The 17,498-nt window shown below is 44.0% G+C and overlaps 1 protein-coding gene across 4 annotated transcripts in view; it reads left to right on the top strand.

Moving 5' to 3' along the window:
* ndst1b (N-deacetylase/N-sulfotransferase (heparan glucosaminyl) 1b) overlaps window positions 1–17,498 on the top strand; it is a 43,374-nt gene that overhangs the window by 16,445 nt on the left and 9,431 nt on the right. For 2 of the 4 annotated variants that reach the window (XM_079250409.1, XM_079250411.1), the window contains exons 2-5: window positions 11,940–12,957; window positions 14,661–15,143; window positions 15,929–16,016; window positions 16,399–16,553. In XM_079250409.1, coding sequence (XP_079106535.1) covers window positions 12,412–12,957; window positions 14,661–15,143; window positions 15,929–16,016; window positions 16,399–16,553 — 1,272 coding nt within the window. In that variant the 5' untranslated portion in view covers window positions 11,940–12,411. The remainder of the gene's footprint in view (window positions 1–11,939; window positions 12,958–14,660; window positions 15,144–15,928; window positions 16,017–16,398; window positions 16,554–17,498) is intronic. The other 2 variants (XM_079250410.1, XM_079250412.1) reach the window with 2 other exon arrangements.

The following is a 17,498-nucleotide window of genomic DNA, read 5'->3' as shown; positions in this document are numbered from 1 at the left end:
CGGATTCCAGTCCTGGAGTCCTCTATCTATCGTCCGCTTTTCATCGTTAGGGAGGGTATCCTGCTCTTTTCACGGATCTATGTAACCTAGTTACTGAGGCCTGCCAGGGGAGGCCAATCAATTAATGAACAAAGAAGCCCGCTCACTGAGCAATGGCGCAAGACTGGGACTATGAACATGGCGCTCCTAAAACATGGTTGCTGCCAGTTCGGTGCAGTTGTTTTGCTTTGTTGTTTTGTGTGTATGTGTGTGTGAGGTTGCTATTTCAAAAGACTAGTAAAATCAGGGCATGTTTGAACACACTATAACACAATACTCAGGAGAGATTGATGTAAGAAAAGAATGAATTTGATTGTTTTTGTCAAGAAAAGCTGGAAAGTATCACTGTGCTTACCATATTTGAGATGAGGGTAAATAGACTGTGGCATTTTCTGTGGTAGTGGTGTAAGAAAACTGGAAATAAAAGCCTTTAGGGGTTGTGCTGCTTCCTTCAGACAAAATGTGGAGCTATACTAATAAATTAGATATGTGGTCAAAGGTTAAACCTCCATATTCAGAGGTTGCCAGAGGGAGAACTCTGGCAACAGGCGGACAAGCAGCCTTCTTCTGCCGTTTCATCCACCTGTGCTTGCTGTCTATCTTTCACCACTTTCTCATCCTTCCATTTTCTCAATGCCTCTTTTCATCCTGGTTACCACCCCCCAACACTCACCCCAACACACACACACACCTCTCACCTTTTCTTTTTTTTTTTTTCTTGTCCCTCAGGTCCTCCCCTTATTCTTTTCTATCTTTCGTCTCTCTAGCCTCCCGGTCTCTCTGTCATCCCTTTTTCTTAATCCGGCTATTCGTCCCCAGTGTTCCCCTCCCTGGAGTTTCCAGCTCTGTCTCCCTGTGTGTGAGATTAGGGAACAGGCTGTTGAAACAAGCTGTTGAATAATGTAAGCGCAGAGCTATGGGCCAGAGTTTCAGTTAACCCTTTGATCTCCGATCACACAGCGGGTTAGGTGGACACATCATATATGACAGCTTGACAGCAGGGAAAAGCAGCCCAAAGGCCTTTTCGCTTCCTTCAGTCCTTACCTAAAGGCTAAAGTTTCCCCATCCGGTTTCATTGTAACCGCCTTTGTAAGCAGGAAAACACTGAGCGTCCTTGGCCTTTGTTATTCTAACATTGATGTATAATTAAAGGGTTAGCAAGGCTGTGCTAAATAATTGATATGAGAGCAAAGATGTCGTGGCATTCTGAACCTTATTGTACTCCATATATTTTCAAGCAGCACAGATAAAAGATTTACCAGTTTGCTTTCTTTGAGGTCAATCCCGCTCAGTCTGCCTTGATTTAATATGGCACTGTGCTGAAACGCCATTGTCACTAATTCACTCAGCTTTATATCACCTTTTGTTTATACTGCTAAGCGTGAACGCACAATACCACTGACTTAGGAACAATCGCAGTGAATTCTTTACATTAAACAAGATTTTAGGAGCGTTATTAATTTGTAATAATGCACTCACACACACACACACACACACACACCAAAAAAGGGGAAAAAAAAAACGCATAGCCAGCACAGGTCTCATTAACTCTTTGTAATCAATACAGATTCCCTTCTCTTTAAGTGCTTCTAGTTAGCTTTCAAGCCTTATAGCCCGAGGCTAGGGTGTATTGATCTGTCAAACCGATTGGAAGTTTCCCCTCAGGAGGAAAAAGATGGCAGTGGGACGTGTACGTCTTGGCAAGAGAGGAGTCTTCAAGACTGGATCAGCTTTCCCCCTGTTACCCCCACTTCTTACACCACACCTGTTACAGCTAACAGGGGGAAAAAAAAAAACATGCCACCAATCTGTGTGTCTCTGCAAATGCAAATGGACTGTGTGTATGTGTGAGACAGAGAGGAAACGGCTGTGACTGCTCAGGAGAGCAAATGGCTGAGGGGCGTATCAAATGAGAAATGTGTTACATAGGGTTTATGGTGACGGCGTGTGCCGGACTGCATCGACAATGGCAGCTGCTGGCCTGTTATGGATGGCTGGCAGGAGGAAGGATTTGGGGTTTTACAAGGCTATGCCACTATGTGACAGCCTGCCTTTGTGATCAGGTGATTGGACCAATAACACACATGCCACCACATACATGTTTGCAATTCTGCTCACATGAGTGTGCATATATATATATATATATATATATATATATATATATATATATATATATATAATGTGTGTATACGCACTATTAAACTGTCAGGCTGAATGTGTGTATATACGATGCCACGCAGCGGCATTTAATCCATAACGCTGACAGGCTGCTCTCCAGCCTTGAACGGACAGGGAAATGCATTGCTCTCTTCCCACATAAATACACAAACTTCTCCCTTTTTTCTGCACTGCTTTGGCCTGTTTCCTCCTCCGAAGGAGAATAATGAAATATTGTTTGGGTTTAAAAGTGTTCTAAGACACTCAACATGCATGTAGCCCTGTGAAAACTTGACCATGTGCACAGCCTCCGGCTACCCCGCCCCCCTCCTGTAAACTGATACGCATGTGTGTATGTGGTGTCACACTCGGATACACAGCAGCTGTAGAGGCAGCAGCGAATAGGGGAAATGGGAATAGCCAGCACAGTAGACAGAGCCCAGATAGACCTGTCAGCTCGGTGACACCCACGCATGCTTCACACTCTGGTCCAGGATGAGAGCAAAGGGAGGGGAAGCAGCTTGGCTGGGCACAGGTAGAGCACTGCAGCGAGGAGCTGAAATTGAGTGTATAGCAGTGGTAAAGTTAAGACTGAAGCTATGAGAGAGATAATGGTGATCTGTGGTAGAGCTGTTTTATTTCAGAGAAAACAGGAGGACATGTGTGGGGGGGGGGCTGGAGGTCTGCCAGATACTATGTGTCAAAGTATTGACTGTCTTTTAATTTTTTAAAATCTTGTTTATTGCACTCTGGTTATGATCAGCCTTTTTGAATGCTAAAAGAAACAAAAATGCCAACTGGATGATAATGGTAACACAAAAGGTCACGACGAGCCGAATGTTGTGAAGACGTGATTCAGCTGATATCAACATCCTGTTTATTAAGCCTGTATATATGAAACTATAGTTCCATACCACATGGACCTCCCTTCACTCCACACACACTTCCCACAGCTGTGAACCAGGAGAAAACACTGTAATATATGCTTCATATTGTGGCATGAAGCTGAAAGCCTCAAAAGGACACAAGATTTTCTGGCTGTTCTTAAAGAGAGTAGTTGACTGTTTGGCTAGCAGCCAGAGCTAATGGGTAACACTGCATGCAGGCTTATCTTGTAATTCCACAGATGCTGCTTTTGTTTTGTGAACTGCAAGTTTAAAGTCCTTAGCTTTGGTGATGTGACGAAGCTCTGGAGCCTGAGCTACTTTTAGGACATAAACATTGCCGTGTTAAAACAATGTCTATCTCCTTTGCGTAGGAGTGATGTCTTCGCTGACATCTAAATCTTCTCCAAATTCAGTCTCTTTTTTTCCTTCAATGCGATGGAAGAGTTTTATGGCATAATGATAAGTTAAGGTGACACTTCACATAGCATTTAGTGTAACAGCCAAAAAAACTAGATTCAGCTCTAATTTTAAGCCTACTTCTGTTCAGGATTGCGTGCCCTCTGGCAAATGCTACTAGAGATGTCATCAGTTTCTTTTTGCCTGTCTATTGTGAAACCCTCTGGTGAGTCACCCACTAGGCAGTTGTTGAATTAACTGTCATGAAACTGTACGTTGAGGCTTAACTTGCCGCACAACAAGAGATCGTTTTGAGATTTTCTCTGTAATTTCTTTTCATTTTAGCTTCCTTTATCCGCTATGCAGGGTTTTGTTTTTTATGGTGGTTGTTGCAGGTAATTGCCTTTGAAGATATTCACTGAAAACGTTTAGCAACCTTTGAAAATCAGCTGCACTGCTATAGAGTTGCATATCTTTTAACCGTTTTTAAATGGTTGCAGACATACGTGTTGGAAAACTGGGCAGCATTAAAGTTGAGTGTGAGTGTGGTGGTCTTTTAAAAAAAAAAAAAAAAAAAAAAGTCACCTCTGAAGCAGAAAATATGAAACAGAGGGGGAAAGCTGGAGTTCAAGCTCAGTTAAAATAAACACACACAGGATTTATAATAGGATTCATGACTGGGCCTACAACTGAGATTTTAATTAGTGTTATTTGTGATAGGCCCACCGTGAGGTTGAGTTTTTACATGTTTAGTTGCCTAGAGTCGCTCCAGGGGGTTGTGTGTGACATGCGTGCTGTTTGTTTATGTAAAACACACTGTAGACAAATTTCCTCTTCCAACCATTTATCTGTTGTTCCTGATGGTGCTTTCAAGGCAAACTGATGATTATGAGTGGGCTTTTCATGCAGGAGGAAAAATCCTATCCGTTTGATCTCACAGGCAAAAATATGGGCAACACAACAGAATCTCATTTCTTGTGTCAGCTTTTCTTCAGCACTGTGATATTCCCACGAGAACGCATTTGTGCTGCGCAAATCACAGACAGATCAGTGCAGGCCGTTTCTTATCTGGACATGAAAGAAGGGGAGATGGAAGAGGGAGGTGAGAAAGAAAAAAGGGAGAGGAAGGACTCCCCTGGGTACCATAATACCTGAATTTCGTGGGCAGCCTCTTGAATCTTGCTCATCATGATTCCATGAGCAGGTATTGTACTTATCCATTTGCCAGGCCAAGACACATCTTCCACTCGTTTGTTTTCCCTCAGATAGATTGAATAGATTAGATGGTAATATTGTTTATGGGAGCATCGCAGCCCTGTTACAGCAAGCCGAGGATTTCATTAGTTTGAACGTTTTTTGGGTTTTTTTTTGCAGCCATCTTGAGTTTTCTTATTGTTTGATAGTGTTCTGCTTCATGTTAAGCCAGCAAATGTGTGACTGCGGCAGGTGTGAGAGTCTTAATAAAACTGTGGTGCTGTAGTCAGGCGTTCTACAGAGGACTACAAGCGTTAATTCAACTGAATGGGCATTCGATTTGATTGGCAGACCCTGCAGCATAAACCCACTGACCGGCACCTTTATCTCAACTCTGAGCCCCAAAACTCCCACCCCAGCTCTCACATTCACCCTCATCCACGAGCAGTTTGACTTTCACCTCTGACTGATGTGTATTATCTGTATGAGGAAGGGACCCATTACGAATCCTCTGTCCCAGCGGAGACATTGTGCTGCCCACCATGCTCCCTTGTCCTTCAGTTGTGTCCTGAGATGATGGTGGATAAACAATGGGAACAAACAGCCACTCCCACCAGCATTGATCTGACTCCCTCACCCCTCCCTGCTTTCACCACCAACGCCACATTGATTCCACCTACACTCATTTTATAAGAACACCCCACCACCCCCGTACACACACGCACTCAAAACACACACACCTCCTTTCTCTTGCAAGACTGACAAAAATGATAAATGACCGACCCTGTCTTCCCGCTGCCGCCACCTCCCTCTGCCTCACATTGGATGTCCGAGTCACTACAAGCTTTTTTTTTTCTTCCAAAGTGTGCTTTTTTCTTCTTTTGCTAGAAGAGACAGGGGGTCCACCCTATAATTTCCACACATAAACACGTCATTGCCATAATTTCAGCTCAACAGGACATCCATACGCATGATGTCAAAGAATTAAAAGAAAAGGAGAGCGGGAGGTGGGGGGAGGTTGGGATAAAAGAAATTTTAATGCATTTCAGTGACTTGCACCGTAGGATCAGTCATCCTGCGGCTACTGCTTAATAGCCTGCAATGTCACTCATAGATGAAGTTATGCGCAGTCTCTGAAGTGAGGTCGATTATTTCCATCCATTTGGTTTAATCAGTCACTTCTCTTGTTATGTGATCATTATCTGGATAATTTGTCCACATTGAATCAAATCAATTAGACTTCAGTTATGTCAGACATCTATTTGCATACAACAGTGTCCCTCTTCATAGAGATTCAGCTTTTGATTATGTACCCTCCTCCCCCCAAGCTTAAACATCCAGTGTCCCCCATACTTGTAAATGGGGCACATGGTATCTATAAATAGATACAATGTGTGATCATGCAGCTGGTGGTTATGAACGTGAAGGAAGGTTTGTGGTTGTGTGGATATAAATTGAACTGATGAGGCTTTGACAGAGTTGTTGGTTCTACTGAACTCTGTTCATCAGTGACCCTTCCTCGCTCCATCTCTGTCCAGACACAGTTTTCCCATGGCCCCTGCAGCTCATCTGCACTGCTCTTCCCTCTGTGAAGAAATCATTTTATCCTTCCTGTTGCTTTTGGATCCACATGTCCTCTTAATTCCTTTTGAGATCTTAAGTAGCCTGCAGGGTTTGGTACCTATAAGATTAAAATAACTCAGCTGAGCCCATGTATATTTTATTTCCAGCCCTGCTTGTTTGTTCATCTTGGGTCTAGTCATTCTCACATAAAAATGAATGTGTAGCCATGCCATTATGTCTGTGCCTGCTCAGGTTCTTTCCTGAATCATGATCTACGTTGATGGCTTCTAACATGAACCCTTTAATGGAAGTCTAAAAGGTTGGATCTTGCTCTGTCCTTTGCAGACATTACAATGCCATTGTGGTGCCAAGATTTTTCTCTAATTACTGTTGAACGCACTTTTGCTGTCTTACTATTCTGCTGATAATTGCTCTTAAGAAAAGATTGCAGTCCCTTGTCTGTATGTGAAGATGATTCTTTCACTATTTTTCCCATTACTGTGTCAAAGAATAACATTGTAATCATTTCAATTACAACGGCGCTGGGATGGCAGTCTCAAGTAGGGCCTTGAGATGTAATTGGAAGGGCATGGGCGAGTTGAGGAAAGGCATTTTTCCCTCTGCGAAATTGCCTCAGTCTTGGGGACATGCTGAAAAATGATGTGATAATTCAGCCACATGGTTTGGTTGAGTAAATTGTCTGAAAGTCACTTTCTGAAGAATTAGAAAGCAAAAGTGCATTTTCCCGACTGGGTCCACTGTCCTTCACGCAGTGGCATGAAATAAATTGATGAGACAGAGCGAGGGAAGCATCGCTGTAAATGTTTGCAGCTCAAATGAAGCCGCCTGCTTGCGCATTCAGATTGGCTGAAGGGTGGGAGGCTGAAGCTGGAGTGAGGACATGGCACCTCTTTTTCCGCTATTTCACAGACTAAGCCTTTAATCGCCGCAACCGCAATGAATGCACAAAATGAAATTCAAATTTCAGATTGATTGATTCCGTATTGGCGATTGCCAAGGCTGGCTTATGAGAGAGAGGGGGAAAAAAATGTGACAGTGGCTTCAAATGTAACCTCTTCAAAGAGCCGAGTCCTTGCTTCTCTCATGTGCTTGTTGTGTTTCCTTAGATGTGCTTTAAAAGAAAAATGAAAATCCTTGCTTTTTGAAGTTTAATCTCCTGCAAGAAAGGGTAGGAGGCTGAATGCAAATACAGGAATTTCCTTTAGTTTAGCTTCTCGTTGCTTCTGGTGGATGCTCACTGATTACAGCTATAGAAGAGCAAAAAGTTTGTTCCCTTTTGCCTCATAAATGAGCAAAATTGCAGCATCTGAAAGCAAAACTCAAATAAATATAAGTACGATTTGAACCTCTTTTACTGGTATCATCTTGGAACCGCTCTGTAGTCACGCTAATGTGTCTCATTTGTTAATCCCTTCAAGACATCTCACAGTGTCAGCTGGCATAAGCACATTTGGTACTGTTTGCAGTATCGAGATTAACAGGATTATAGTTTGGGGATTACATTTGTGTCTTTCTTTTCCATTTAACCTTGACCCATGCCCCGCCGAAAACATTCCATGTGGACAGAATGAACTGATTTATTGTCTTTCATCGTCTAAGACCTTAGTGTTTGAACAAAGCTGAGGAGCATAGTGAAGGGAAGGAATACAAACAAGCAGACCTTCTAATGAGGGTCTTGTGCCGGTCTTGTCTGCGGTCATGCCTATTTGGTGTAACCACATCAATACATGACCAAGACAGAAAAGTGACAACAGCAGCAGCCTTTTGATAACTGTCCTATGGATTACTGCTCGTCCCTTTGCAGTTTCCATGCCTCTGAACACGACACATCTCCAGCGTTTCCATGGAGAACGTGTGGTTGTCAAGGCCTGTGGCGACTGAACGCAGAGGGCCATCATTTATTTTTGTCAGTCAGCAGAGAGGGGACAGATTGGCGAGAGGACAAGGGCGGGCACTGTTGGATCCTGAGGGGGTTTGCTAGAGTCCGGTTATCCTTTAAAAGTTTGTTTGACCAAGAGAGCACCTACGGGTAGTCTGACTTTGGTTGATGGTGTTAATGTACAAAGTCCACACAAATCCCTGGGCCACTTAGTCTTATTCACACTTTAAACAAAGTGTAGCAGCAGTGTCGGGAAGGCAGAGGGGTGAAGCAGGGAGCAGGATGTGCGAGGAGGCTACATATGGCCAACTGCAGCGTTGTTTATCCCGAGCGTTGTTACAGCTGAGCACCGGCCTCCGTCCCCCCTGCTCCTCTTCATCTCTCATTAATCTAGCAGTATGGTTCTGGCCTGCTACCCGTGCTGTTAAGCCAGCAGGTTTGAATGACCACCCACTCAGAGGAAAAGCATTTGTCTGCCCTCCTGGCCGTCACCTGCTATTTATGCCCTCAATTCATTCTTGCGCCATCTTTCAGCTGCTGTAAAATAATGAGGGGAATATTTTTAATTGAGGTGTTCAAAGCTCTGGGATTGATGGTTGCCTTTTGGGGGCTATTTCCTTCTTCCATTTTTTTCATTTATCATACCAATTTGATTGGTTTCTCGTGGTTTTTTTTTTTCTTTTCCTTTTACTGTCCATCCTCTCTTGTTGTCTCTCTCTCCACTCAGTCCTTTCATTTTGTGGCTTTTTTTTCTCTCCCTGGTCCTATTTAGGGAAACTTCCAATCCACGTGTGCAATTAGATCGCTCATTTTCAGTCGGCGCTCCTTCTATAGCAGAGAATGAAAAGGTTGGCCAGCGGATACACATATGTCTCCATCCTCTTCTCTTTCATGCATGAGTAAAGACTTTGGCATCCTTAACAGCCTGAAAAGACTCTGTTATCTCAGAACCTTTTGGCTTTTCCTTACATTACCAACATGACTGCCGGCTATACCTCACATTGACTTGAGGGGGGGGGAATGAAATATTCATGTTCTCTATTCTTCCTGCTGCATTTTTGCATCAACTTTTTTTTTTTTTCTGTTTTGGAGCGGGAGCACAGACTTTGGCAGGCTTCTCCTGTTGCACAAAAAGCAGAAAGATGCATTAGGTGAGATGAGCATGGAGACATTTCAGATCCATTAGCCATTATTCTGTTAAGTCAGCGCTATATCGTCATCGTAGTCTGATATATTATATTCTCTTTAGCCCGGCTGATATCACTGTTTCACACTCAAGGCCTTTAAGATTCCCTTTATCAGTCCCAGCAGCTCTCACTTGCCATGTAAGGCCATCACCCTCCCTTTCTCACCTTCATCCTTCTACCCTCCTCTAGTTGTAGTTTAGTGCATCTCAGTCTGAAGGTCAGCATCAGGAGGCGGTCGTCTCTACTGTGAATTGGACAAGAAGTGAAGCTCTACTCTGTGTGTGTTTTGTCACCATTAAGTCTACTCCCAAGTCATGTCAGCAGGGTCATTAGAGTCACAGCAGAGCTTATTGTGTCCCTGCAGACATCGGCCAAAGATAGCATGTCTCCAGTTTGAGTGTTTATTAACAGAAAATAAACAGAACAAAGCTGTATCCTGAAGATTGATTGCATGGCACAAACAGAACTTCTCCAAGCTGTAGGATAGTATTTATTTTTGTGATGTTATTGATGACTGTGTTGTATTTTTATCTCTGCTTTTATATACAAAAGATTGAGGCGGTAATGAGGCTGTTTCAACCACAGCAGATTTAGAAAATATCTATATTAGCAAATACTGATTTATTATTTTTACACACACACCCCAGAAGAGAGTTTTGTGAATTGGTGTAAAGTGAGTCATCTTCAGCTCTGCGTCATCAAAGCAAAGTGTTACTAGTTTACTTCAGAAGAACCAGAACATTTGAATATTTTCCATATTAGTTTTACCGCTTGGTGATCTCTGCCACTGTAGTATAGTTTTAAGTTCTGATCATTTTTGTCGTGTTTCAGGTTTTATGATTTTGCTGAAAGCAGATGAGTCATGAAGACTAATTATCTCCCATTGCTGCATCTAAATTAAGTTTTTTTTTTTTTTTTTTTTGAAGTTTCACAAGTCCTTCACCCAAGAAGTCTAAAAAAGCCCCCTTAGAACTACTCGGCTTCTGCGTCGTGTTCAAACTTGTCACTGTTTTCTTGCCTCCTGCCTCGCTGTTTCCAGCAGAAGTCACTTCCTGTGACTAATCATATTTTGAAATGCCGTGGCACGAACCTCTGGCTCCCTCAAATATGAACAAACAAGGTAGTCGGGGGATCTCGAGGCGACCAGCGCTGTTGGTTTTTGTCTGCTGCACTGTGATACATTCTCTGAACGCCCACTGTTTTTTCACGGCCTCTCTTTACATTAGACTCTGCATCCCTGTGACGAGAAGAAGTTGGACCCGACTCAGAGAGAAAGAAGTGTGATTACTGCCGCTCCACTCGCGGGGAGATTTAAGGCATCCTTAATCTTAGCTGGGAGGATGACGGGTGCAGAGATATTTGCCAGAATTATGGTCATGATTACATTAAAGGGATACTGTAAGAGCTTGAGTTTTATTTTCCGGCTCTGTCTACATGAATTATAACTTCAGTGACCGGGGGACTGTCTTTAAGGAATTCAGTTTCAGTGAAGTTTCATGTCAAATCTTGTAGTTTTATTTTGTTATTCAACTTTTTTATTCCACCTGGATTTGTAATTAAATTAATAAACAAAAAAATACTTTTATTTTTTTTTTCCCAGAAGGAAATTTTCAGTCCTTGAGGGGGAAGTGTGCAGCTGACTTTAAGTGCAACTATAAATGTGTTTATGGAGCAACTAATAAACCTGAATGACATTATTACTTCAGTTTTATGTCCACTTGTGTTTTGAGTCTTGATGAGTTTTGTGGTCAGTGTTTAATGTGTTTGTGTTGAGGAGGATGTGTTTCTAATGTGGAGCCCAGGGTTTCATAAAGGCATATGCGCACCACGATAGCTCTCTGGTTTAATGATCAGAGGATTTCCATGCAAAAGTAATGATGCTCCGTCTCATTCTCTTAGCTGCCGTCTAAATGGAGAAATGATGTTTTTCTAAGTGCCCAGCTCACACCATTCTCCTGCTGCACCCTGGTCTTTCACACTTGGCTTGATGGAGATAGACTAAAGGGCTCGGGTATTATGTCAGATCTCCAGAGGGTATGGATATGTATATTGAGTGCACTGAGAATTTTTTTTTTCTTTTTACCCTCTCAAAGAAGAAAGGGTCCTATTGTTGCCACGTCTGTCTGTCACTGTTATCCACGCCTCTGCTCTTGGATTGCTTTCCTTTTGGTTTCGAGACTGCAAGGGTTTTAGAGGAACAGGAGGCGAAGGTACCCGTGGGTGATGGCTTCACTTGTATGCAGTCACACACTGAATTTAGGATTTGCTTGTTGTAGAGCGCTGTTGTCGCTCATTTTCTGTTTATTGATTATGTGGAAGCTGCGTGAGCAAGTGACCCCCTCCCCCCCCCCCCCCCCCCCCCCCCCTTCCTTAGTGTTAGGTGTGTGTATGTGGAGGGAATTGGCAGCTTGTAGTTTGAGTCGGTGATGGCGAGGTCACTTTAAAGTGAACTTTTAGAAGCATTAGCGCAATACACACATCTCCTACACACCACTAAACCCACACAACAAAACAATGCAATATGCTGTTTGTCTATAGGAGCTGCTGTCTCACTGCTGCTTTTTTAACATTATTTTCCCTTTCTTTCTCTTTCTTTTTTTTTTTGTTTTTTGCAAGGTCAGAAGATTTGCTCCTGGGGGAACGATGCTGCTGAGATGACCTGCGTGGCCTTAATTTCCTCAAGAGATTATTCTCCAGTCAAACGAGGGAGGCAAACTTCAACCTGGATATGGTTGAGAGCTTCACGTGACGGACATGTGATGGAGTCTTCCATCATCTCTCTCTCTCAGTGACTCGGCCCGCCAGTCCTCCCTCTGAGACACAGGCGTGTATCAGCGGTCCAAGGCCCCCCCATTTCTCTGCCATGGTGACATAAGCAGTGCTGCAGCATGAGGGAGCGCCAACATGACCGTCTCATTACTTTGTTCAGTAGCTGCGGCAGCTGCTACCTTTAGTGCTGTTTGTGTTTAGTTCCATAACAATGGAGACTTTGTTGTGAAGAATTCCTGCTCGTGTTTTTTATCTGCCCACACTGAGCGAGACTATCCCCAAGGCGTGTTGCTGGGGCGGAGTGGTGCGGTGCGAGACGATGCTGGGATGCGTGACACGTCTCCGTCGGCTGGTCCGCCTCCTCCCCCTACAGACCTCCCTGCTCCTCCTCTTCCTCTTCTGCACCATCAGCGTCTTCATCTTCTCCTACTTCCTCTATGGCGTCAAGCGGGAGCCGGAGCCATCGGGAGGGGGCGTGTCCGGTGCCGAGGGTGCTTCCGCAGAGTCGTACGACCCGAGAGTCACTCCGTCCCGGCTGCTACCTTTGCGGGGCGTCTCAGGGGGCCCCGGGGTGGAACCCGGAGGGGCCAGGACAGATCCTGTGGTTCTGGTGTTTGTGGAAAGTCAATATTCTCAACTGGGGCAGGAGATCGTGGCCATCTTGGAGTCTGGCCGGTTCAGGTACCGGACTGAGATATCTCCTGGTAAAGGGGACATGCCCACCCTGACGGACAAAGAGAGGGGACGTTTCACACTCGTGATTTATGAAAATATTCTCAAGTATGTAAACTTGGACGCCTGGAACCGCGAGCTGTTGGACAAATACTGCGTGGAGTATGGAGTGGGCATCATTGGCTTCTTCAAGGTTAGGACAAAACCACATTCCCTGTGCCCCCCCTCCCTCTTCTCCCTCCTCTCACTCACACCTTCTGCCCTGTCCATCTGGCTCCGCCGTCTCTAAGGAGATGGGATTTGCAGAGCTGGAAACACACGCCTGGCTTAATATCACTCAGTACCTCTGCGCTGCCTAGCGTGTTTCTTGTCCGTTCCTTTTATTCAGTTTTTATTCTTTTGTTCAGCAATTTGCCCTCCTTAGCCCTTCTTTTCCAGTCTGTTAATTCCCGTTTGTTGTTTTCCTGCGCTCTGTCCTCGTCTCTCCTTAGCTTTTCAGGCCTTCGCCTCTTTCTCACTTTCTATCTCTTTTTCTCTCCTTCTCCCTGCCAGTAATCCCCGGAGGCCCCTGTTTGCCCAAGGCCAGTTTTCAGGTCTTATGGTTTTAATCACCCTATCTCAGCCATGGACAGAATATAGAAAGAACTGTGGAGGCATGGATGGCGTTGCAGGGCGGTGTAGATGAAGGTTAGCCTGGTGGGATTTACTACCTATTGAGTGAGAAGGGAGAAGAACAAGGATGTGCATGCCAATGGCTGTGTCGCACAGCGGTGCTGCTGTGCTTTCTGAACTTTTTGTTTTGATCTGTTGCAGATCTGTGTCGGCATACACTGTACTGAATGTCGGCTCATAAGTTGCAACGCATTTTTATTAAGAAGCGGCTTCACAAGAACAAGTATATTTTAAAACCTTGCACAACAGCATTTTTTTTCCTTTCTTTTTTAATGAGGGGAAGTAGCACATCAGATATATTTATATCAGCAGATGTAGGATCAGTTCCCCTTTTAGCTGCTCAATATGATTAACATTGATTCATCAGATTAGTTCTAGACTCTCTCGACTTTTATCAGAATCTAATCTTATCTTTTAAAACGCCACTGCAGAGAAAGATGCATCTTTTCTATTTAGGGCCTCAGAAACTCCAGCTGTAAAACAAAAAGCTGATTTTCATCCGCTCTATTTCTGTAATTGCCTTAAAGTTTTTATGTAAAATGAAACCCTTACGAGTTTCCCATTAAGTCTGTTGAATCCCAGGCTGCATATTTCTTTGGCTACAAATATTTTCAAGCAAAGAGAGAAAACATTTCACTACTCTAGATCAATGTAAAACATGCAGGCCCGTTTTATGGCAAAAGGAAAGATTTCTTTGATGCTTTGCATGTTTATCAGCTGTGATGAAAGAAAATGAACTATATTGGTTTATTTTTAGCATTAATGATCAGATTTACACCCACCGTATTGTTATTTGAGCCAATGTGTAATGCAAAGAATCTAAAAGTGACTCGTGGATACTCCATGTTAGATTTACCTTTATGATGTCGTCACCAATGCGCCCACACAAGATGGTGGGACTTTTACTAAGACCAAACTGAGGTGCAAAGAAAAAAACGTGAGAATTGGAGAACAAGAAGTTCAGTGGGGAAACTGAAGCGAGTACCCGCTGAACCTTCAGTCTCAGCGGGAGTTTTTTTTCATTTGACTGAAAACTGGGAGCATAGCAGATTGAGCATAGCGGGTAGGAGCTGCGTCATGCCATCACATCTGAGTAGGCCTGACATTCCTTATTTCACACATGACTGGAGAATTTGGTGGAATTATATCCAATACATTACTGTCTTCATCACCATGGTGTGTGATGAATCTGTGTTTTGTCTCTTTTCTCTGTGTGTTGATCAGGCTAATGAAAACAGCTTGCTCAGTGCACAGCTCAAAGGCTTCCCCCTCTTTCTTCACTCCAATTTGGGTCTGAAGGACTGCATGGTCAACCCCAAGTCCCCACTTCTCTTCATCACTCGATCAGGACATCCTCTGCCAGGTCCGCTCCCCGGAGATGATTGGACCGTGTTTCAGTCCAACCACTCCACATACGAGCCCGTGCTGCTGGCTAAAACCCAATCAGCAGAGAGCGTTGCGTCCATGGGGCAGAACGCTGCAATGCTTCCCTCAGTGGTGCAGGACTTGGGGCTTCATGATGGTATTCAGAGGGTCCTGTTTGGCAACAATCTGGGCTTCTGGCTGCACAAGCTGGTGTTTGTGGACGCTGTAGCCTTTCTGACTGGGAAGAGGCTCTCGTTGTCCCTGGAACGCTACATCCTAGTGGATATAGATGACATCTTTGTCGGCAAGGAGGGTACCCGCATGAAGGTGCCTGATGTAAAGGTGAGTTCCTGCATGTGTTGTGGAATAAAAACATCCTCTGAATAAAGAAAAGCCCCCTTATCTGTTCATCGACCAACGTTTTCAACACCCCTTTGCTATGTTTTTTTTTTTTTTTTTTTTTTAAAAGAAGGAACACCCTCACACATAGCTTTTGCTCTCCTCTCTGCCAGTCACACAGAAACCCCTTCTTCTCGCTCCTCTTCCCTTTTGAATGCATTCGTCCCAGTAGGCTGCTCAAAGCTGACAGGCCCCACCGCTCACACTGTCACAGAAACTCCACAACGATGAATATTTCAGGGGCCCAGAGACATACAAAGAATGTTGAAAAGCTCCTCACTTGCGCCCCCTCGGAGCAGAACAGACTCCCCTCACATGTGGAGGCACAGGGTTTAAGAAAAAGTTATGGGAGAGACATCAAGGCCCCCACACTGGCAGCGCAACAGTGAGCTTTTAGGAACAAATCACACTCTGACAGGATGGAGAAATCTGAGAGTGAGGGGGCGTGCATGTGCGTGTGTGCAGGGAGTCTCATCCAGGCATGGAGATCAAATGAAACAAACACCCGAATCAGAGGAAAGCAAAAAGATATCAAACAGAATGAAGGAAAAGGAGTGAGGCAGCTGGGAGTGGATGTTGGATGTTTGCTGAGAGAAAGTAGCAGAATGAAAGATGTATGTGGGCATGCGCATGCCCGCCCGTGTGTTCACACTTTCTCATTATCACATTGTGCACCAATTTGAGCGCATCATCCATTGACTCATTCTCCTTTCCTCCCACTGTTTTAGGCCCTGTTGGAGACACAGAGGGAGCTGCGGACCCATGTGCCCAACTTCACCTTCAATCTGGGTTTCTCAGGGAAATTTTTTCATGCTGGTAAAGATGCAAAGCTGGTCCTGTTGGCTCAGTCAACAACCTGCTCTAAGCTTAAAATGAAAACAGAGCATCTATAAGCTTGTAGAGTTGATATCTGTTACTTCTCTGCTGTGGCGTAACTGTATTTTTTTTTCCCATTGCTCATTCTTCACATGCTTCGCTTTAATACTTGAACTTTCTCCCCCTTTGCTACTCTGACTTTCATTTCCTCCGTTTGTCACTGGCCCCATCTCACCTTTGCTTCCCCTTCTGCCTTGCTCCATTTTTATCTCTTCAATTTCCTCTTAACCCTCGACTCCCTCTGACTTTTCTGGCAACTTCTTTGTCTCGCTTGCCTTCCTTTCCATCCCACCTGATTGTCCGTCCTCCACGTCGTGTCCAGGATCCGATGACGAAGACCTGGGAGATGACCTGCTGCTTTCCCATGTGAAGGATTTCTGGTGGTTTCCTCACATGTGGAGCCACATGCAGCCCCATCTATTCCACAACCAGTCTGTGCTGGCCGAGCAGATGTTGCTAAACAAGAAATTTGCCATGGTGAGTCATGGGGGGGCAAAGGTCATATCAAAGCTGGATTGAGCACCATTAGAAAAGCCCTCTTGTTTGTTACATCTTGCTGGTTTCATCTCAGGCAACATATCAAGTCTCTTGCTTTTTGTTTGCAAAATTTTAATATATTTTGCTCATCCTAGCAAGAGTATAGTTTGGTAATAGCAGTAGAGGAGCCAGTTTGCCTGTAAATGAATGAGTATTTGAGGGGAAGGTTGAACAAGGGGCTGAAGCTCTATTCCTGACATGTCTTGTATTTCATCCAGCTGTTTTAAAGATAATTCTGGAAAATAAACACACTAGTCACTGCATCCTTCCTACTGGTGGTTTTTAAGAGGCAACTGCAGTGTTATGTTTGCTGAAGAATCCATATGAAGCTCATTGAGAAGCTAATCATTTTAATTTAGGAGCCTATTAGAATAAAACCATAGATTGTCGTTGCAAACATACATTTAGACAGTCAACTTGTTTTACTTTGTATTCTACATGCATATCAAAGCCTCGGTTGTCCCTGTCTGTCTGAAATGCTCAGGTTTTTTTTTCTCCTGTCTCTTTAAGACACCCACCCCTTCCCTCCCTTTTAGTCTGCTTGCACTGCTCAGCTGATTGGTCCAGAACAGTAAAGTGAAAGACAGCTTGTCATTATGTGTGTGAGCTGGGATAAGTAGCTTCTGGGCATGAATTCTTTAAGTTGATTTGATTGTGATATATTGCGTGTAGATTCTCACTCATCCAGGTCATGTTAGCCTAAGAGCTCAAATAAGAGCAACTGGACATCTGTTTCTCGGTTCTTAAACTCGCTTCACCTCGCCTCCTGAAAGACTGCAGTACTGAAGAGGCCTTTCGGATGAGAAGTGAAATGTGAACGGGGACGTAGAAGTCAGTTGCTTTTATGAAGGCTTTAGTATTTCAGATTGATCAAGTAAAAAGTAG

Source organism: Telmatherina bonti (genome assembly GCF_933228915.1).
Source record: "Telmatherina bonti genome assembly, chromosome: 12".
In the NCBI taxonomy this organism is placed as follows: domain Eukaryota; kingdom Metazoa; phylum Chordata; class Actinopteri; order Atheriniformes; family Telmatherinidae; genus Telmatherina; species Telmatherina bonti.
This window is presented reverse-complemented; position numbering and strand designations above follow the sequence as displayed.